Genomic DNA, 23,310 nt, shown 5'->3' on the forward strand with positions numbered 1-23,310 from the left:
CACCAAACTTTACACTTGGCACAATGCAGTCAGACAAGTACCGTTCTCCTGGCAGCCGCCAAACCTAGACTTGTCCATCAGATTGCCAGATGGAGAAGCGTGATTTGTCACTCCAGAGAACGTGTCTCTACCGCTTTAGAATCCAGTGGTGGCGTGCTTTCCACCACTGCATCCGACACTTTGCATTGCACTTGGTGATTAATGGCTTAATAATTGTAACCCATTCTTAAAACCCATTCCATGAAGCTCTCTACACAATGTTCTTGAGCTAATCTGAAGGCCACATGAAGTTTGGAGGTCTGCAGCGATTGACTCTGCAGAAAGTTGGCAACCTCTGCGCCATATGTGCCTCAGCATCCGCCGACCCCTCTCTGTCAGTTTACATGGCCGACCACTTCGTGGCTTAGTTGCTGTCGATCCTAATCGCTTCCACTTTGTTATAATACCACTGACAGTTGACTGTGGAAGATTTAGGAGTGAGGAAATTTCATGACTGGATTTGTTGCACAGCTTGCATCCTATCACAGTACCACGCTGGAATTCACTGAGTTCCTGAGAGCGACCCATTCTTCCACAAATGTGTGTAGAAACAGTCTGCATGCCTTGGTGCTTGATTTTATACACCTGTGGCCATGGAAGTGATTGGAACACATGATTTCGATTATTTGGATGGGTGATTGAATACTTTTGGCAATATAGTGCAGCTCTTTTCCAAACAATATTTAGAAAATGCTTTACAGAAATAGGGGGTGGTGGTCATGAAGGTGTAGATTACATAACATAACAGTTCCCCGTTTGCCTTAGAGAGAGATGAACTATTTATGTGTGAGATGCAGTAATTGATATTCTGGTGGTCATTTGCAGCAACAAACTAACACACCTAACAGCGGTTGCTTACTACAGTTGATTATCAGTTTCTACAATTAGCACATACTGTCAATATGGTCTGACTCTAATAACACGGGTCCTCACTGTGTATAATCTGTTTGTCTCATACAAATGATTAATTTTGCTACTGACAACAAAAAAAATATCTTCTTTTCATTAAAATATTCTTTGACACAATGCAGGATCTGCAAGATTAATTAGCCTCCACGGAAAACAGAGAAACAGAATTTGTCAAGTATTGCAATCACAACTAATGCACTGCCCTTTGTGTCTTACAGAGAGACCAGAACAACGCTCTCCAGCCTCTGGAGGTGTGTGTGTGCTGCCTAAGAGCCACCAGAGACAAGCTTCCCAGGGGTCTCTATACTGTCAGTATGGCCCTTCACAGCCGTCTCGGGGGTCCAGCTCTGCCCTGGTACAATAAGAAAAACCAGCAAACATGGGCAACGTCCACTGAGCCGACAGAGCATCGGGGCCGCTTCTACGACAATGACCTGCACATTAACCAGAGCCTGTTGACGGTGGCTATAATTTCTGTTTGTTTTAGCTTTGTTTGTCATTTGACAAACAGTGTTGGGTAATGCTCCTTTTAGAAGTAACTTGTTACACTGCAAGATTACTGCTTTAAAAAAAAGTAGCTCAATATGCATAACGTTACCACTGGTTATTAGTAGGAGCTGTGGGTGTTTCTGAGCTGTCGCATCATCAAGCACAGCTCAGCTGACACACTCTTGTCATGACTCAGGCACAGTTTGTATTGCACTGTTTTTGCCCTTTTCACTCAATTCAAAATAATGTGAATGAGTGCACGTTGTAAAAGCTGTCCTCTCCACCATCTTGCTAGCAGAGCTACATGTGGGCACTGACACAAGTCTAAGATTGTTAAACTAACATTAATGAATTGCATATGTGAAAAAGTAGATAACTGATGACTTGAATTGCAAAACTAATGTGAAAACACCAACAGATTACTTTGAAAACATGTGATATGGGACTATGGAATAATTCTGAGCAAGCCAACATTTAGCTTGTGAATTCAAAATGATTTGCAGTCAGCATTGACAGAGTTGGTAAAGGGAATCATGAATCTGAAAAAAAAACCAAAAAAAAAAACCAAAAAGCAAAACAAAGACTTTTCCATTGAAAAATACAAAAGACATATATATTTTCCTCTGTTGACATGAATATGTTTTTATTCATCAGGAAAACAACAGAATCTAGTTTTGATTAATGACTGTTTTTAAAAAAAAAAATTCATTATATATATTTTTTTTTACTAAATTAGAACCCCTTGATGCGTATAAGATTTAGGGCACTTGCTTTGAATTTTTTATTTTTTTTCCTCTCAGTAAAAAACTGAAATAAACATAAAACACATCTTTTATCTGTAAGCCATTTTGACACGGTGGGACCCTAAATTAAAACATGCTCACTTCCAATGACATGAATAAAGCCTTCAGTATGAAATTTAAAAAATTCTAAATTGTAGTCCAGTGCAAACTTCAAGAAGAAACAATAAAACATGGTGTGCTGTTGTAAAATAAAATAACAATAATAATAATAAAAAAAAAACCCCACTGCATTTTTAGTTTTCGCTCTTGCATGTTATGACCAAATTTCGTTTTCCTGTTTCTGTTTCCTTTGTTTTCATCAGTTGCAGGGAAGGTAGAACAGTTTCTAGACAGGGTTATGAGCAGTTATATTACTGTAAAAGGCAGCGTATGAAAATATGCCACATGCAGCCTCTAGGTTTTCTCTGGGGATCTCCATATGAATAAAACAACAACTTCTCAAACATGACATTTAATCCATGCATGTAAATCAAACCCAATATCAATTATTCATTTATATAAGGAAGTAATGTTTTATTGGAAATGAAAATGAAGTACAAATGGACTGAAACATTTAGTTTCCTTTCTGTGTGTCTTTCAGCATCCGTGACAGAGCTGAGCTAGGAGGAGGCTCGAGGAGGATAAAAGCAAAAATAGAAAAGTTATGCCGAATTGACAAAAATATATTTGTGAGGAGTATTAAAAAATCTCAACCTCCATTTCCATTTCATAATAGAAGACTAAATATGTTTTCCTGTTTGGTTGTTTAGATGAACCAACACAGCAGATTACATTAGATGAAATCTATGCATTTCAAAACCACTTTCCTAAACCTCTGATATGAAGGAAAGCCTTTTCTATAGAAGCTGCACTAATCTTAAAAAACCCACATACTTATTCTGGATGGTCGATTTTGACCAGTGGATTAGAACTCTTTGGTTATGTTTATTCTTTGATGGTATGTGCACAGTACAAAAGATTCACAAGCGAAACCCTAAAACAGAAGCCACTGAATTCAGTGTCCCTCCTGATCCCATAGAGTCTTGTAGAGGCTCAGAAAGGGTTTCTTCACTGTTCTGATGGCAACTCTAAAGGCCTAGCTGGAGCATTTAGCACATGTGGACACTGTCAATGTGGTGGTGGGCGTATTCACTGAGCTAGAGCATCCTGATAATATTGTCTCCAGCTCCCATCAAACATAAAGGATGGGGTAAAAGCTGGCATAAACTGAATGCAGACCTGGGATCTGATTCAGAGGTAAAAAAGGTTTAAGTACGGCATGGTAAATGCCTCATGTCACTCTGCCTTCTCTCCTCTCCTCCCAAAAACCCTTAGCTGTGCTTTATAGACAAACCAGTTGTTGTTGTCCTCATTGATAGTGGTGGAAACGCTGATCAGATTTGTCTGAGACTACCAAGATTGGCTTAGATGTTTTCACTCTCTCCCCTTGCCCACACTATAGCGTGAGATTTCAGGAGTGCTTGCAGTGCCTTCTAAGAGGAAATGAGGAATTAGTGATGGTAGGAGGAAGCCAGGAGCTTATTTTCCTTTCCTCCCTCTCTATCTCTCTCTCCCACTTTTTTTTTTCACTCATCCTTTTCTTTGTGTGTTTGGATTTTGACAGAAACTGCGCAGTTGGAGATGTCTTGGATATGCAGGAGAGTGTGAAGAAGAGTTGAGATAGGCCCATGGTCTTTGTGTAGTTTTTATACTAAACTACTGTAGTAGTAAAAGTATACAATTCCACATTCTAATACAAAAACAAAGAAGTCAGGAACAAAATGAGGAAAGATCCTAGGAAGTACATATGGAGATGTGTACCTCATAGGACCATTCAGCTCATGAGTTTGGTCTTGTCTTTTCCTCTTTTCAATCTTTTGTTCTGTGTTTGGTCATTGAAGAAAGAGAGAGTCATTTAACTGTGAACTGAGTGTCTTGCACAATTATAGTCATTATTTGTTTCCCCTCACTCCTGTTTTTAATTAAATTGGATATTTCTAATGGTTTAAGAGGCTCCACAGGAAGTGGGAAAACTGTGAAGCACATCATCCATTCTCACAAACCTCACAGTAACACTTCCCACAGTAACAATCCCCACATTTCTTTACAGTAAGACTTCCCACATATGCAAACATGTGCTCATGTCTCACAAAGGCATCTCACACATGCACACAAATTACTATTTATGCAGGTCATATATCTTACTGTAAATGAATAATATGAATATCCTCAGTATCTATAATCCCTGATATTATGCCATAAATTTATGTCCTGAGTCAGACACTACTACCCATCATTTCACAGGTGCATACCAAAAGCAGACTTTGGGGGGGGGGCGTTGAAAGGGATACACATGATTTATGTGTTAAAACAAGTCCTCTGCATTTTCCATTACAACTAATAAAAGGATAAAATATTTCCACCCAGTGATGGATGAAGTCACACACACCTTACTGTCAGTTCATTTTTTAGCCAAACCCACCATTCTCTGGGTAAATAAGAATGCATGTGTTTTCCATTGACTGCTAACCACTAACACTTTTAGCTTCACACAAGACACCCTTAATATTATCAGCGTGATTGATGGTGGCCTCACTGAATCACAAATTCAGTAACTGTCAGTTCATACACTGCAACGGCAATCTCAAGCTCTCCTTCATGCTATGTTTGATGCCGACAGTCTTTATCACTCCAACATCTCCTTTTAGGCAATTTGCTGAGTTGGACGGGTAAGAATGGCAGTTAAGAAGGCTCTAAACAGAACAAGGAAATAAGTTAAGGGAGGATTCAAGTCTAGGATGTAAATTAAATGACTCCCCGAGGGCTCCTGTCCTGTTTGTTACCCTCTGTGTGTCTGTTTGTCATTGGCTTCATGCTTGTGAGCAAGTCTATGCACGGTTAGTATGGTATATGTTCGAGCCTGCAGGCGTGTGTGTTCACCTGAATAGAACTGTGAGTGACTTTTTGCCTCCTTATGTTTCTGCAGATCTTACCTGCCGCCTGTGAGATCGCCCCCTCCATGGTCCTAATATTCCAACTGATCACACTACCAGGAGACAGCAGCCACATCAGCTCCGTACTGGCCTGGGGGGCATTTCCGGTTTGTGGGCCAAGCCTCAGTCTCATCCAGGGCAGGTGGGTCAGTTGCTGATTAAGGTTTTTTGTTGCACTTGAAGGTCAATACACCACTACGGACACATAAAAACACATGAAATTCTAATTATTTTTCTGAGCAAAAGCCTTAATTTTGACTAAAAGTAGTCCAACTGGATGAAATAATTATAAACAAGCACTCTGACTGTCAAAGATTTGGTTGTACCGTGGTTACTAATGATAATGTGTCATCGACCTAGGTTCAAAACTCCAATGCTCAGGGGGGAGCCCAGCACGCAACTGGACCAGTTTAAAAAAATTGAAGCCCTCATCTCCTCTGATCTAGACCACTGGCTGTGCAACCTGTATTTTCAGGTGCGTGTCTGCGATTAGGAAACATACGAGCGCATGTTTGTTTTGAAGATCTCGTCTCCAGTTTCGTACATTTACATTCATAATTGCGTGCAGCTATGTGTAAGTTTAACAGTTAAACCATATGCTTGTGTGTACATCTTCTTCCTCACTCTGATCCTTTCCTATTATTTGGGATGTTTGGGAGGCAGAGTGGTGGATATGAATAAAAGGGGGTTGGATTTTGGGATTTTCTATGATAAAAAGCTTTTACAGAGAAATTGGAAATTGGCCCCAGAGAGCAAACGAGAACCACATCTTTACCCAGCAATTCCGGATGCATTTGAGCTGATGCATTGATTAGATTAGTAAACATCTTAATTGAATTAAAAACCAGAACAAAGCTCTTTGTCTTGGTTTGCCTCTTTATTTGTCCCCTTGACTGTGACATGCGGTTTGTATTACTGCATTATCATTAATGTTGTCTACAGTTGCTTTGATTCCTGAGGGATGTTTTTGAGCATCTTTGCATTTGCACAGCACAATAGGATGTACAATATTCTTGTCACATTTCTAGGCTTAATTGAATTATTTTATGGCACACTATGACAAATACTAATAATTCTCTATGTCTGCAGTTTGATCACAAACACCTGTAAAATAATCACATACACATGTTGTTTTCTAACAAACAATGGTGATGCAATGGAATAATATGAACATAACTATTAGCGACATTAACATGAAGAGGTTATACTAATGTTCACCAAACACATATGTAGACCTCTAACACACACAGGCAGACCTATTTCCCTCCTGCTTTTGCATTTCAGGTAAAAAGGCTTCCACCTGGCGCATCTGGGGGGCAGGAACACTGCATCACCGTATCGATACCAACTTCTAACCTCCCTGTCATGCCCCAACCTGAGGTCCATCATGATCAACCCCAGAACCAGCTGCCACTCCAGCTCCCATCACAGTCCCACTTCTGTCCTCAACCCATCCATCCACAGTTCCAACAGCAGGGGCATGCGGGCCCCAGCCGCAGAGCAGAAGAGCCCACTGTGCTGCATTCTCACCGGGGGTCTCCTCTCCACCTGTCAGCTGATTCTGCTTGCTCTTCCTCATCTCTGCCAGGTAGGGGTCCAATGTTAAAAACCCCCAACTACGCCACAGTGGGGAGAAAATGTCACCCTAATGTCACGAGTACTGGGAAAAGAAGAATGGCAGGTCTCACTTACAGCAACTCTCCTTCTGTGCTCGAAGGTAGGGTTGGGTAGAGACGGTGGGCCAAGCTTGACAGACAGAAGTTACATCAAACAAAGGACTTCTTCTCAGAAAGATTACATGCAAAAAAAAAAAACCCAACAGAAACACTGTAGCATTAGTGTTAGTTCAGGCAAATATTTAAGCAGCAAGGACAACACTGGCTGACCCTGATAGACGTGTAACACATTCAGACAAATATCACCACTTCAAAAAGCAAACAAACTCTCGGTGCACTGACGTGAAAGCACTGGGAAATTAAGTCCAATTAGCAACCACACATTAAAAAGGTTTTAAAATTGTGATTAAGCTTTCCAACAACATGTTGTTTTTTTTTTCGTAAATAGTCAGTATTTAGTCTTGCTGATATGTTTAAATGTTCTCTTCCAGTAAAAATGGCTTTTAGTTCCTGCATTTTAACAGCATTATTTTTTATTTATCTGTCAGTCGTTCAAGGACCACAGTTACGAAATATTCTAATACAATTACAGTCTTTTCTTGATGGGTTTCTGTGAAAACCTACATCATCACAGAGAAACATGTGCAACTAGGGGGCAGAAAGCAGCATTCTTCGTGACATATCAAGCAGAGCCAAGCAGAGATGACAAGGAGTTGTTGTTTAGTAAACTGCACCATCTGTGAAAAAGATGGATAGAAAATGTTCAGTATTATGAGGGGATCACATGCCATTTGCTATGAACAGAAGAAAACTGTGGATCCAGGTCATTTTATGGGCTTATTGAGGCCTATACATGTAAATTCAGCTTTGTATAGATGCTAGGCTTCTCTATGGCATAGATGTATATGTATGACCTAATGACTGCTTGCCACTTGGACATATCTAAAGTTGGCTTGTGGTCTGGAATAGTACAGAGGCTCTCACTATTACTAAGAATTAATTTGTTGCAGACATCAAACTACCATGGTTTCCAGACCTAGCTAGCTGCCATACAGTATTTGTCCAATAGCTGCCAAGTTTCTTGCTTTTTACTTCATTACCCTAGTGACAGTAATCTAACCACCAAACTCCCTATATTGTCAAATAAAGAGAGGAAAGTCAGGGTCAACAACCAACAAAGCTACCAAAGTTGAACAAAATGCATAGGCCGTATTAGCAAGCAAGGTTTTTGTGACTCAGCAAGCTCCTTTTAGCTCAACTTTTATTTATATATCAAATTTAGCAGGGGAAATTTACACCTAATGACTGTGCTGATTGTCAAAGATTGTTAACTAGCATTTTACACAATATTATATTATTATATTTTGAATTCTGAAATAGAGTTTTATTATTGAGTCAGCAAAAATGAACAAACCAATGTGAAATGTAGGTTGACGACACTCTTGTAAGCAGCTACCAACAAAGTTTTGCACACCAAGGAATGTTTGTAAAAAAGAAACTTATCAACAGTAGGTCACTAAGATGCACAGAAGTGCAGGTCTCTTACATTCATAAGGGACACTGCTGTTTAACCCATTCTGTGCTCAGTTACATCAAACTAAACATTTTTCACTTGACACATTCAAATTAATGATTCATTGCACAAATATGGCCTGGCTTCCGTGCTTTGTGGCCTTAATGGAATAACACAGTAATAGAATCTTTTTTACTTTAAACATTAAAGAAAACACCATTACAGAGAAGTAAAACCTCTAAACACTGAGTTCAAATGATAGCCAGTTGACTGAAATTCCTTCTCTGCAGTCCAGTAAGCACTTTAAAACTTTAATTCATAAAACATTTCTGATTACCATGTTGAATTTGTCATTATCGACTCGAATACTAACTTTCAAGTGTCGTTCTGCTACCTTCATTTCATAACAGTTCTTTTTAAGAGAGTCTGACACAAAGCAGATGATGAAATGATTTTGTATTGCAAATGAGCTCTGTTAGGGACTTCACCTCGGCTCGGTGGTTAGTGGTGCTTTAGAGCATGGAGTTTTCTGTGCTTTGCATGTTCCCCCATGTTTGTTTCATTTTCCTTTGGGTTCTCTGGTTTCAGTCCAAAGACCTGCAGGTCAGTTTTATTGCAAACTTACATCCCCACGTGAGAATATGGTGTGTTTTCATTAGTCTTGTGATGGACAGGTGCTCCTTTGCTTTACTTACAATGCATGCTGGAAGAAGATGCAACATGATCCTGAACAGATATAAATATGTCCATCAGATACATGGATGAAATGTTACAACACTACAACTGTGACCACATCTAAAGCGGGCTAATGACTCTGTTAATTGTAGCAAGGATCAGCTTCCTTATTTGAAAAACATAATATTCTTGTTTCCTACCTAAATCATCCAACATCCTGGCCATTGCCAGAAATCAAATACGGGCTCATTTGGTATTGATCTACTACAAAGACGGATGGCTAGCTTCTTTGTTATTAATACATCGTCCTTTTTTCGCTTTTCTTTCTTTCTTTCTTTTTTTTGCACGCACAGCTCATCTTTATTTAACAGTTCTCAAAAGTTTCTGGGGTGCTCTGCTTTAAACATCACACAGGCTTTTTAATTACAAATGAGTTGTGACAGGTCTGCTGGGTAGCACCCTGGCCCATTTTAAACGTGATGCCGGCTGACAGCTTGGCAGTGTTCTCCCAGCACTGAAACATGTGGAAGAAATTGGTCTTTTACATTTCACAGCTTGTCGCTTCCTCCGCTGGCTGACCTGTGACCCCCCACAGAGATCCTAACGCCCACAAGGGAAGTGTCCCCAACGAACTGACTGCCTTTCCAGAGAGAGAGAGAAAAGGAGAGAGAGGGAGGGAGAGAACCACTCACTATGGGAGATTTATGTTCTGCCACACAAGGCAAAAGGTACCAGGTCTCTTCACCACACACAGCTGCAAGCTGTGGCTCTCACACAGGCATGGATGTCAACACACACATTCTCACAGCCAGGTGAGGAGGTTGCTTGGGAAGTGAACCTGATCCGCAAGTGAAATAACGGATCAAAAGGTGTCCTGCACAACACCTCATCCGAGCCGTTCCCTAAGCCGACCTGACGTTTGTGCCTCATTTGCATACAGATCCGTTCATGTTGCATTACCTCTGGAGCAAATTATGGCATTCAGATGGGGTGATACGTCAGGGTTGGAGGGAGCAATTGGATGGACAACTTTAACCTAGCCAAGAAATGGAAATCCAATTCAGTGAGAAACAGAGGACCGAATTATCCCCCCCCCCCCCCCCCCCCGGTTCTTTGTGAAGTCTGAGGGTTTTCAGACATTTCCTTCCTATTTCATGACTCCCTATTTCTGATGTGTGCTTGTGCTGTGTGGAGATCACTTTCTACAGCATGTAATGCCTGGATTTTCCTCATTACCCATTTGTTTCAGAGTCAGGACAAGCATATGGGGACCTCTTGTCATTGTGATAACGTACACAGAGCTATGCTTGACAGTAAGACTGGAAGTTTGTATTCCTGAGGCCTTAAGTTAATTAATCCCCATAGAAAAATCACTGTGCTTGTGAGGTGTCTAGTGCAGAACAAAACCTGACATCCCAATTCAAGACAATAACTCTGACAAGTTTTGATTGAAAAAAAGAAAGATTATTGTTAATCTTACTGTGTGGTCATTAATGTTTTGGGGTTTCAGATAAACTTGCTATTGGACAATAATAATCTGATTTACCTCAGTTGACTTGTCCAAGCATAATGGAGTGTATTTGGCTTCTTAACGTAGCGATTAGCCAGAGGCACACTGGGTTAAGTGACCTTTCACATTAACTGAATGATCCAGTTACATTGGGTTTGTTTGAACCCAAATGACTAATTAGATTAGCGTCTTGTTTCATGATCGCCTTTAGTAGATCACTATGAGCACGCAGATGAGTCTGCCATAACTGTATCACTGCCTCATTTCTCTTTCCCTTTTTTTTTTTTCATTTTATTTTAATTTTTTTTACAAATGCATGTTAACATCCATCCCCTAGAGCATGGATGGTGATTTCGAGGATTCCTCATCTAATGTCTTCTTTGGAGCGCTGCCCTGCACTTTCAGGATGTTCTCCCCTCCAGCCCACTCCCAGTCATCAGAGTTTCAAACCACAATGTTACATCATACCCTCTCAATCAGTCTCACCCTGCATCTCGCCGATTAATTCAACAATGTCCGGATTCCAAAAGGCTGGATTCAACCTTTGAAGCCTGTTTGCAGAGATACACATGTAAACCCTCACATTAGGGTAAACAACCCTAAAGGACCACATGTGGAGGACAAATACAGAGTGTATGGGACAAACAAACCCAAAGGTGGAAGTATCTTGTCTTGAAAAATGCACTTGAGAATTTCCAGTTTGTGTGTGATAAGACAAGTGCAGTCTATGTTCGGTTCAGCGAACATGATAAACACAGATTTGACTTTCAAGACCAGCAGACTTCACCAGTGAGACGGGGAAAACGGCATACAAATATGTACGTATTAGTATGCACTGAGTGTCTGTTATTGTCATTAAAATGCAATGGATTACAAGAAAATAAACTCTCGTGTGAAGCAACATCGATTCCTCACAGTATCATAGCAACCTTAACACGAGATCGTGACATGGACTCAGGGGTAATCCGCGAGTCGCTAACCTTCGATTCCTCTGTAACTTTGGACCAGTCATCAGGCAATTAGGGGCCTAGGTGAGCAAGAACCGCCATCTCAGTCTGGTTCCATCTCACCGGTAACACAGTGATGGGGTCTCAACAGTGTTACAGCCCTCAGGCTTTTCTTTTTTACTTGGCCTGTTTTTGTGTGTAAGCAAGGGAGAAAAGAGGTGTGTTGAGTTATGTGTCTGTGAGGTACACTCTTATATTTCTACCCTGGAAAATATTTGTGCATATATGCAAGTGTCTACATATTAATATCTTTGCCTTTGTGTGTGTGTGTGTGTGTGTGTGTGTGTGTGTGTGTGGGTGCATCAATGCAGTGTGTGTACTGGATGAGTATGTGTGCTGGTCTTAATACAGCTCAGAGCGCAGGGGATAACAAGGAGTTTGTTGTTGGCCTTGAGTGCCCGGAGAGGCTGGAGTTGTGGCAGCTCCAGCACTCTGAGTTCACGGACGTAGCCTTTAGCTGTCAAAGCTGTCGATGCTGCCTCCGCACCGATTCTGGTTCCACCACGTCTGAGCATTAGAAAGTGGGGCCTGGTGTAATGAGTGAGTGTGTGTGTGCGTGTGTGTGTGCAAATGTATTTGGCTGTGTGGTTTAAGAAAGCATCCTAATCCATGGTGGGCCCACTCTATAAAGTTGCTGTTGTTGTTGCTAATAAAGGTTGAGATGTGTGCATTGGTATGTATGCAAAAGAGGGTTGCAATGCTTTTTCTCAGATTGTCTGCACAGGAGCTCAGATATAGGTTGCTTAATGTAGTCAAGAGCATTTTTACCTGATTTCAGCAATAAACTATTAAAACAATGCATTACAACTTTGAACACAAATAGAGAAATTAGGATATTTTAGAAGCTATGTAAAGGGAATAAGACAAAAATCTTCTTAAATAGAGTTCGAAAAAGAATGATTTTCCAGATTCACATTTTGTAATTACTATTGAAAGGTCTCTAACTTTTAGTTTTTTACTACAATCCACCCCCTTTACTTTTAAGCTGCCCCCCCCCTTTTTTTAACATTTCATCACGGCAATGCTTTGTATGTCAGTTTTTTATTTATTTAAAGCACTTCTTTCAAAGTGCATAAAAATATCTTCACGATATCAAGATGTGTTTACACTGTGTGCGCAAGACATTTGACTGATCTTGATGTTGACACAAAACTGAGTTTACAGTTATGTAATGTCAAGGAAATGCAGAAATACATATATATATATATATTTTATCCCAAGAATAGAACAAATATAACCTTCTTACCTTACAACTGTAGGCATTCCAAATGTTTACCAGCAGAGTGGTGGTAATTAAAACCTACATCTGTGTGAAATCTGATTTCAGACTCCCTTAAATATAGTGGTGAGCAGAGTCTTCCTGCCATTTACATGTAGTACAATTTAGCTGTCAGAGGGATTTCTGATGTGTGGCCTATATTTAAGTTATTATTACTGATATATTTAATCTCGCAGCAAGAGAAAAATTATATCATTGCTGAGTTTTCCATATGTATTATATAGATGTGATTGGTTCCATGGTGGGGGGGGGAAGTTTCACATAGTGAGATTTTTTACATGTATCAAGCTAAGGTTTACTTAATTACAACCTCCAGGCAAAGCAGGAACCCTTTTTTAAATTCTGTGAATGTTAATATGCTAAATAATGCAGATCTTCGACTCTTCAAGCATGAGACACACATCTGGCGGCTTACCATTTAAATTACAGCAAAAAAAAAGTGAGAGATAGAGAGAAAAGGAAAAAAAATGGAGTATGAAAAACACTTCAAAAGTAATTTTACAAAGAAGAGAAGAATGAGAAAATGTATCACAACCAAATTTAATTTCTTTTTTGATTTTTCATCATTTCTAATTGCATACATTAGAGCGTTGAGGCTGGGAAGGTTCAGCTGTGACTGGAGGAGACACAGATGACTGTGTAGAGGGAGCTCCATAAGTTAACACTCCTTCTTCTCTCTACTGACTAAAATCACCCTTTGTTGCTTTTGCAAGTCTCCAGATAGCACACCAAAACATCTTCAGTACCTGCCTCAGAGAAGAAAAACAAGACAAAAGAGACTTGAAGTGTGTTTAGAAATGCAAAGAGTATTTTATTTGATTTCTTGGTACACTGCAAACAACGTTGTTGTTTTTTTTGTTTGTTTTTTAAACAATTACTCCTCTCGTACTTGGATCTTGCTGGATTTTTTTTTGCATCTCTAGCTCAATTTTAAATTTATTTCACGTAAGTAAATATGCAATTTTAATTGTTATTGTGTTGAATGAAATTAGATTCATAATTTAGAGTGTAAAGTCTCTTTTGTATTTTTTTTCATTGCTGCATTTCACCAGTATGTCTAACAAGTGCTTACTAGTAATTATTTATAATATAATTAGCACTCAATCATCGTATAATGATTGTCAGATGTGATTTGCAAAAGATAACAAACATTTTATTATTTTTCACACTTACTGCACGTATTTTCTTTTTTTTGGGATGCAGGGAAGAATTTCTCCTCAGGAGCCTTTTCTGGAAACACTGGGGAGAAGAGTGATCCATGTAGGGAGAAAGCAGAGGGTGGGATTCACTACAAGGTAACACTGTGATTTAAAGGGAAGTGTTCCCACCCTTAAAATGAGTACCCTCTCTGCTTTTCCCTTCCTTTCCCTCCTTTTCCCTTCCCTTCCCGCCCCTCTCTGCACCCCTACACACACTTCCCCGGCTTATTATCTGAGATTTGTCAAAATACATTTCACACTAACAGGTATTTTTCAGCCTTCAAAGCCAGTTTTGATCTGCTTGACAAGCCAAAGCAGCTCAAATTCTGTGAAATCAGCAATGCCAGCCAGGCCTTCCTTTTTTTTTTTTTTTCTCCAAACCATTCTAAACACGCCTCTTCCTGTGCTACAGAAGACTTAAGCTAAATTAATCAAAGCCTGCATGTTACCTGCCATACTTTGAAGTGGTAATTGCAAAATTACTCTTTGTGCTGATCTGGCATTGCTGCCTCCTGGTCCGCCCCTGCCATTGTGCCTCCGCTGCGGCCTTTTGTTGTTGTGATGTTATTGTTGAGGTAGTTAGAAGCCTATGAACAACATCAAGCATCCCTCTCTCACACGCATGTACACATCTTCCCCTCCTGCCTCTCTCCTCCATCCCTGCTAGTCTTTATTCTTACTAACCTCCTTCTGCTGATGTACAAGAGGCTCTTCAGACCACCATTAATCAGTGATGACCTGTTAAATAAATGAGTTTGTTGATATGAGGTTTTATTTCTCTGCAGCCTCTGTAGACCATGCCTTTTTCTTCCCCTCTTTTGCCCTCTCTTTAAAACCTTGCTAACTCTGTCAAATGTCGTGGTGTGGAACCCAGTTGTCTAATGATTAAGTGGAGTGATCTTCAACCTGCCCCAGCCTGGGAGCACGAGGGATCAGATTTCAGCCCTTCAACCTGCAGTGCAGGCCTAATTAAAATGAATTTTCTCCAGGCGACCACTTTGCCCACAGGGCAGGAATCCAGCTATATACGGAATCCACTCTTAAGGTATTGCATTAAATTTATTGTGGGGAGACACTGGAGAACATTGTGGTTTATATATCTCCTGCATTTTTTTTTCTCCCTGCTTTCTTTCTCGCTCCACCTTTTTATTGTGATCATCACTCTGGAATCCAAGCTTGCTTTGGCAAAGATTGCCCTATGAAAACGGATGGAGCTTTTATGGGACTCTGCCCATTTACTACTTCCTTGGCCTAGTTTATCTCACAGGGAGAGATGGAGAGAGAGACGGAGGAGAGGAAAAGATGAAAAAAAAAAATGAAACAGAGAGAGGTAGAATGAGAAAGGGCTAGAAGAAAGAGAGAGGTTGCTTATTCCAACTGTGGATCTCATTAACATACATCAGTGTGTATTTCACAACTTCAAGCAGAAAGGCACTAAGCCCACCCAAGGGCAACACAGGCAGGGCTGACAGGGCCAAGGAAAGCAAGCCGTTAACATGTTGGCGGCTTAACAAATAATATCTGCTCCCAAGTACCTTGGTGAAAAATTTAAAACCCCACTTCCTAACTCCATTTGACTGTGTTTATGACGATGACAGTAAACGACTTGTGTGGAAAAAAAACAGTGCCAGCTGCTCAAATATCACATATTTAACACCACCGTCACTGTACGCATGTTTCCCAAATGAACTCAACTTGAAGGATGGCATGCCGTATGCGATTTTGCCGTCATTCTTGTCTCATGTCAATTGAGGCGCGGGTGAGATATAGGAGAGGCTCCAAAGTGCCATGCACACTGTCACTGTCACCGTGTGCATCCCCCAAGATAAATTCAGAAGCCCGTTTCCTGCTTTGATTACAAATGACATCCGCATGTGTTCTCCCCGATTTCTGCTCCTCACAGAAGAAGCCAATCAAGAAGACAAATAGCTGTGGCCCCAGCATGAGCGGCAGAAGTGCACCGCCTCGGCAGGCAGACAAACAGAAGATGCAGCCTTCAATGGAGAACCTCTCCACGGAGGAGATGGAGGAGTATACATTCTCCCTACAGTAAGTCTCACCACTCATTATCCTGCCTCAGCCTTGCAAAATTCAAATGTGGGGGGAAAAAAAAAAAAAAAAAAAAGAAGAAGAAAAAAATGTGGGTGACAAGTGGTTTCTGCCTCACAGACAGTGATGTGTACAGCATCAACCAGACAGACACTGACAACAAAATGTGCCCAGAACTCCTCCTGTACAGATAAAGATACAGTAGTCACATGGCTTTCAAGGGAACTCTTAACTAAATGGGATTTACATTTGATGTAGTTTTAATCCTATATAACTCAGGTTTAATTTGCTAACATAAACAACACACGAGCAGTGTAATTTCCAGAGCCTCATGGCCTCATCTGTCCTGAAGTAAAAGGAAGCAAACTTGCGAGAAAGCACAGAAATTAAGTTTTCCACAAGAGTTTTAATTTTATTTTTCATACTTTAACTCAGTATCCAAACGTGTCCCTTGCTCAACAAATCTTAACTTTTGTGCTTTTTTTTATTTTATTTTATATGGGCTAAAATCTGTACAATAAAATAATATGCTAATTATAAGTTAAAATTTTGCTTTGTGGTTTAGAGTTTTAATACAAAATTGTAGTGCTTCCTCAAACTAATTTGGTTTGTAACAATATTGCATGGGAAGCCAAACCAAGCATTGCTCAACCTATAACCATAATGTCACTGGTTACATGACAAAAAAAAAAAAAGAAAAAATTGTTTTCCTCCTCACTGTAGCTTACAGCGTTTGATTTTAATTAGAAAACAAGTATGTATGAAATACAAAAAAGACCGGGAAGCACAGAATTTCAAACACCTTGGCCAAATTTGTCAAAAGCAACAAGGTGCAGCACCGTACACCCATGGAGCATCAAAACAGACTAAAAGCAAAATTGCTTATTTCAACAAAAAAGTCACAGGTATTTGTTTTTATTGAATGTCAACTAAATTAAGGGGAGGAGATTACCAGACATACTGCTGCACTGGAGGAGGGGGGGCGCGAGACGGAGAGAGGGAGTCTATGTATGTGCAACAGAGACGTAAAGCGAGTTCTCCCCGGAGATTTAAAAGTACCCATGTTTCCTCATTTCTGGGAGTTCGTAATTTATAGCTGCTGGTCACATATTAAACAAGATCAGAGACTACTCCCTGACATCTTCTGAACATACTGGGGGAATTCAAATGATTACCAGCGTATCCTGCCAACAAATGACGACACAGGGACTATCTTGAGGGAGAGTGAATATAAAAAACGAACACAGAGCCCAGGCAGACTGCACACAAAGGGACACAATTAAATGGTTTTCACGATTATTCATAGTGCCGCTTTTTTACCTCTGAGCAGTTGCCGGGTTCCGTGAGATGAGACGTTTCTGTCAGTTATAGGTAAGGATTGTATTGAGTTGAAGCCTCGGCTGTTCCCTGATGCCCTGTGAAGGTGCTGCTGCTATTGATTTCATCTTTACAAGCACACACATTACAGTATCTCTGAGCTAAAGGCTGCTATTTTGCCCTCACCTAATCAGACTATTAGAAAGATACAGTGCCAGCGTTCGCTTTCACAATGAAGTTAAAAAAAAAACGTGGCAAAGTCATACCCTCACCCACCTCTCCCACTGTCTTGTTTGACTTACTCCAGGCCTCTCTGCATTACCTGAGGACTGACAGAGATTCAGACAAAAGGGATTGTTTACAGATTTTTTTGTTTTAAATTGTATTTTATTTGCCATAATGATGTCATCTCCATCTCTTCTGGCATTTTTTTAAAAACTCATTTTTGTTTTCGCACCTATGCGACAGCGGGCATGTGTGCATAACATTTCTCGACTGCACAAGAGTGTACAGTACGCACATGCCTGTGTATTCGTGTATTTTAAGTGGGAAGAGGATTCATACTGCAGTGATTGAGGGATATTACTGCCATCTATTGAGCCACAAGAGACTGAGCTCATTGAGATTTTTATAGGGCGTCCTGACACAAATGTGCAAATCAGATGCTCATGCATTATTAAGGAAACACTTAGAAACAGTAAGATTCAGTTCAGATAGTGTGGGAATCACACAAATACTTGAACACAATGCATTCAGTATGTAAAAGTCACAGTCAGGAGGGCTTTATTCACTGAGTAAAATAAACGCACTGAAATGAATTAATACGAAGAGGGCAGATGCCTTATACAGTATGGTCACAGTTCTGTGTGCGTATGTGTGATTTCAAAGTATACTTTATTTTAAGTTAGCAACTGTTTAAAAATATAATAGCATGATTACAGTAAAGGCAGCTAGCAGTTTAAATGAATCCTAAAACTTCAGAAATTTTCTGTTACATGTAAGTGGATTTAAAATACAAAAATATAATCGTGATCAGTTCATCTACTCAGACTGACAGGAAAAATACATTCTCTGGAAGCATATTAAGAGGCCACAATCACAGGTGATTTATTTATACATATAATATTTATATATATATATATATATATATTTACATTTTTTTTCTTTGGGTCAGGATCAGCTCATCCCTGCTTTTTGAAATTAGCAATTTTGTTATGTTATTTTTGTTTTTAAATTATTACAGTTTCAGGTTAATCTCAAAAGTACGTCTAATAAAATGCCTACAATGTATGTGGAATCATAATGACCATAAAACACAGTTTCAAAGACAATACAATGCACGTTTTCCTGCAAGTATTGACAATTGCCAGTCAATTCCAGGAAAATGAAAAAAGAATATGAAAACAAGTCAGGAACGATCCGTCTTTTTTCTTGTGAAGAGTTGCTGTGCCACTGATATCTGTTTGAACATGCATGAAAGACTCTCGCCGACCTTCCAGCTTATTTGATGTCTACAAGTGTAATCTTAACCACCTTTTTTCTCACAGAATAGCACTGAGCAAAATCAAAGCACCTGATTCAATACGGCTGTTGTAATTCGATCGGGCCAATTTTGTGTTTTTGGGTGAAGATAAACATACTCAGACTGAATTAATTTTACAGTTGAGATGGTATGCACTTTATACTAAGTGCGCTCAACACAGTGATAAGTTACTGATGGTAGCTTGCATCACATGTCACACTTAAAATAAACCACCTAACCTCTAATCTATAGGTAGTCTTGAAGAAATATCAATCGTTAAGAAAAAATAACTTCTCTTATCCACTGTACCTCAGGCCTTATGTTCATGCATCAATGATTATTGTCAATTAGCTTTAGCATTGTGTCGCACCAATGTCACCCAACTATTTTTTTCCCCTACTCTCCTTTTGAGGAGAGAAACCTGTTTTAATCAAAGTCATTCTCACATAGCAATTAGATCTAATTAGTCCAATTATCAAGATTCTAATTACATTAAAATATACCCCCTAAATCTCATATCAATTATAGTATGTGTGACTTGTCCTGATCAGGAGACATGAAGAGAAAGAGAGACAGAATGAAGACAAAGCTGGGTCGAAGGTAGAAAAGAAGAACATCCTCATCCTCCGGAGGACAAATGACTGTAGAACTAGCTCCGTCTGTCCCCCAAAGCTTTTATTACAAAAGACTGTGAGGCCATTTGGGGATAGATGTCACTTAACCTTTATTCATTTGTTTCATATGCTGAACTATTTTGTTACTAATTATGATGCTATGATTAGTTATATCCTTGTTTTCTGTCTCAATTAGATTCGTGATTAATCACGGTAAATACCATTTGAGCATTTAGGGTCACAGTCAGTTATCAAACACTGTTGTTAAGTCTGGATTAAGACCACAGCAGTGACTGTGGGGGAAATAACCTTTCAGACTCAACTTTTGGTAGCACAGTCACTCGTGTGCCAATATGTGGCAAGTAGGGAACACAAACACACACACACACACAAACAAGCACAGACCTGTACAGTATGTTGCTATAGTGGTGCAGTATGACACTGTAGGTGCACTGGAAACACACACACACACACACACACACACACACACACACACACACACACACACACACGTGCACAGCCTGTTCTTGCTGTGGAGTCAGAGGGAACACACTGACCTAATTTCCCCCAGTTAGCTCGCCTCGTTGGGGACCAATGTTCCTCTCCACCCGTTTCCCCCAACCGAGCCTATCAGAGCACTCCCTCAGTGTGTGTCTCTGTTTCTCTATCATTCTGTGCCCTCCATCTGTTTGAGTTCCTATCGATGCTCAAGTAAAAGATTAGCAGTAAAGTGTACACCTATTCTGTTCAGAGCTACTCTTTTTTTCCCCTTCCCTGTTTATGGTATTAATTACACTGAATCATGTGCATAAAACGTTGATAACATGCACCCTGCAGTGTCATTGCTTTGCAAAAGACGGACCAATAAGTACATGGAGAGAAAGAGAGATCAGCCTGCCAATACATACAGAGAACGAGAGAAAATCACCTGAAATAACAACTAGTTCCAGGCTGTCAATCCGCTGCACACTGCAGCTCCGAATCACAACTCAGTGCAAGGGTCAATCAATTCTGATGTAATGCTGGTAGGAGAGGTGGGTGGAGATGGCAGTGCTGGTCACCCCGAAGTCTCCAGTGCTTTCCAGGGCTCTTTCCTGTGCTGAGGGGGCAGGAATATGTCTGTGTACATGCACAAGTACGTGCATGCATGTGTGATACAGAGGCCCCTGGCTACCTCGGCCTGAGTGCACATGTTAGGGTTTTTTTGTGGCCAGACGCGCCCTGGGTCACTTCGGATCTCACAGACACACACATACAAAATCAGTGTGCTGCTTCCTTTATGGAAATCAGAGCTGTCAGCTCCCTGACAGGCTAACACTGCAATATGATTGGTTAATCTGCAGTGATGTGGGTGTCAGTGAGAGCCGACTGCGGTCCCATTGGTGGTCTGGGTCAAATGAATGTGTTTCCCACTGACACGTAAGAAAGAGGGGGAGGTGTCAGATAGGGGAAAGTGACAGGAACTATATGTAAGAGCATATGAGTGATTGCGTGTGATTTGTGCATGAGAAATTTTGTGTGCGTTTGAGAGAAAGAGAGCTGAGCCAGAGGTGACATTTCCCTCACGCTCTTCTTTTTTCATGTGTAATCACTTGTTCCCCAGTCTCATATAAACATTTAAAAAAAGATGGCAAAAGTCAACAAACAACTTCTCAAGAGTTTAAAAGAGGATTTAAAAAAAAAATAAAATTTTTACATGCAGCTATATAGCTAATGCACTTGAGCACAAACATGCACTAATGCACTGTGCCCTGTGCAAATAAATATGAACTTTTTGGAAAAACAACACTGACAGGCAGCTCTGATAATATAACTGACAAGTCCTAGATGTTCAGAATTTGATGCATTTGTGTATATAGGAGCATGATGTCATCAGCACCCATTTTAGCCATTGTCAGTCTAAAGCCACAGCATGCCTGATTGATAATTGCTCTGACACCGTGAACTTAAACATTTGTCTTTGTTTTATACACACATACATACATGACTGACACATTTGTAAAAACCCACACAGCTTGTCTGCTCGCCCACTGACCATTTAAGGTGTTTTTTTTTTTTATTGTTGTTGTTTTTTAAAGCTTTATAAATATGCCAAATTTGTTGATTCATATTTGCATCAGAGTTTGATTCTGTGACTGAAGAAGTAGCAAGTTGGTTTAATGGGCAACTTTGTTAGCTGCTAGACATTTGAATCAATCACACAGCATTTAAAAATGCAATACAAGTACAACATTGATGATACGCTCAGGATATGTTATGATCAAGCAACAAGCAATGTGTAAATAGTATGATTCGAGAAAAGAAAAAAAGAATAAAAACTGCCACGTCAGTTTTAATGTAATTGTTGTTTGATAGTTACAGATGCCCGGTCTGCTAAGGATGGCATTTCAGGTCATGTCTTGGCAGAGAAAAAAAAAAGTTCTTTTTCCTGCTTTCGTTTTGTCTTTGTCCACCATTCACTTAATTGCTCCCTGCATACGCACACATACCACATCGTTGGTCTCTCTCGCTTATAATTATTTCCTTTTCTCCCTCTCACTCCCTCCTGTTAATTCCGTCTTTATCTCACTTTCTCTGCCTCTAATTTTCTCCGTCTTTCTCTCTCCATCCTGTCTCTATCTCTCTGGTGACAATGTCCTGCAGTTATGAGGCAAGGTCAGAGAAGTGAAATCCATTTAAATACTGATGCAACTCTCTGGAGGCCCATACTCAGCCTCTGCAGCACCCCTCCCTGTACGCCTCACCCAAATTGATGAATGGATAGATCGCTGTAGAGCATTTATTATTTGTCCTGCATTAATCGTTCATTGTATAACACATCTACTGGCGTCATGTTTTGTGCATTTTCTCAGTGCACCCCCCACCTCTCAAAAAAAAAAAAAAGTTTATAGAGAGAACAACAACCTGTTCTCCATTGTTGAGGGTGGTAGTTTCAGTAGCTGTGTGTGTAACTAGTGCCTGGGAAGTCCCATTGTGTTTGTTGATCCCAGGTGCATCTGCATTTGAAATGTTTCCACCCTGGTTTATGGCGCACCAAGGGACCTGCCATTTCCATGTTTTAATTCCCTCTCGTGCTAAGTCAGGGTATCCATAAAAACACCACATGTTGGAATGAAAGAGCTACCTCATGTATCCATCTAAAGTATTCCAAGGTATTTGAGGAGGCCAAAACCTGTTTTTTTTTTTTTTTTTTTTGCAGGAGGGGTTGTGTGTTTTGACAATGCAGGACAAATTATCACTCATCCTCTTAGACTACTGCATTCACAGCGATATCAGTAGTGTGATCATGAACCTGTTGTGACATTCTATTTCCCTCTTATACTTGTCTGCATGTGAGAACCTCCTTCACATTTAAAAAACATCAGTAGCCAAGTATTACTCAACACAGATCTTAATTAGGTGTAACATATTTCTTTTCCAATGCTTCTGATTACACTCTTATCCACTGATGCTACTGTACATCACATTTTAGTCTGACAACTTCGTGGTACATTGTTATATTATTTTAATTATATGTCCATGGACTCCGGTTCTGAGTCAGAATTCCATATTTATTTTTAACTACACCCTAAATACCTGCCACTGGGCTCCCATTTTGTCAATGAATCTCATTTATGCGTATTCTCACCTTGCCAGTTTTGTACAAAAAAAGAAGTGTTAAAGCATGCTTATACAGCTCCCAAATGGTAATTGTACTTGGAACAAATAGAGTAAAAAAGAGAGGAAAGAATGTCAAAGGAAGAAAGAGGGAGGGAAAAGGAAAGAGGGAGCACAAAGGAAAGAGGGAGCACAGAGTT

General features: G+C 40.0%; 1 protein-coding gene across 1 annotated transcript in view; it reads left to right on the top strand.

Annotated features, from left to right (window-relative positions):
- The window catches only part of ofcc1 (orofacial cleft 1 candidate 1), an 81,008-nt gene that overhangs the window by 22,056 nt on the left and 35,642 nt on the right, over positions 1-23,310 (top strand). The window contains exons 12-17 of the mRNA XM_008277967.1: positions 1,167-1,409; positions 5,206-5,354; positions 5,573-5,687; positions 6,497-6,800; positions 14,016-14,107; positions 15,915-16,060. Of these exons, the coding sequence (XP_008276189.1) occupies positions 1,167-1,409; positions 5,206-5,354; positions 5,573-5,687; positions 6,497-6,800; positions 14,016-14,107; positions 15,915-16,060 (1,049 nt within the window). The remainder of the gene's footprint in view (positions 1-1,166; positions 1,410-5,205; positions 5,355-5,572; positions 5,688-6,496; positions 6,801-14,015; positions 14,108-15,914; positions 16,061-23,310) is intronic.

The sequence above is a fragment of the Stegastes partitus genome, unplaced genomic scaffold (assembly GCF_000690725.1).
Source record: "Stegastes partitus isolate 25-593 unplaced genomic scaffold, Stegastes_partitus-1.0.2 Scaffold111, whole genome shotgun sequence".
NCBI lineage: Eukaryota > Metazoa > Chordata > Actinopteri > Pomacentridae > Stegastes > Stegastes partitus.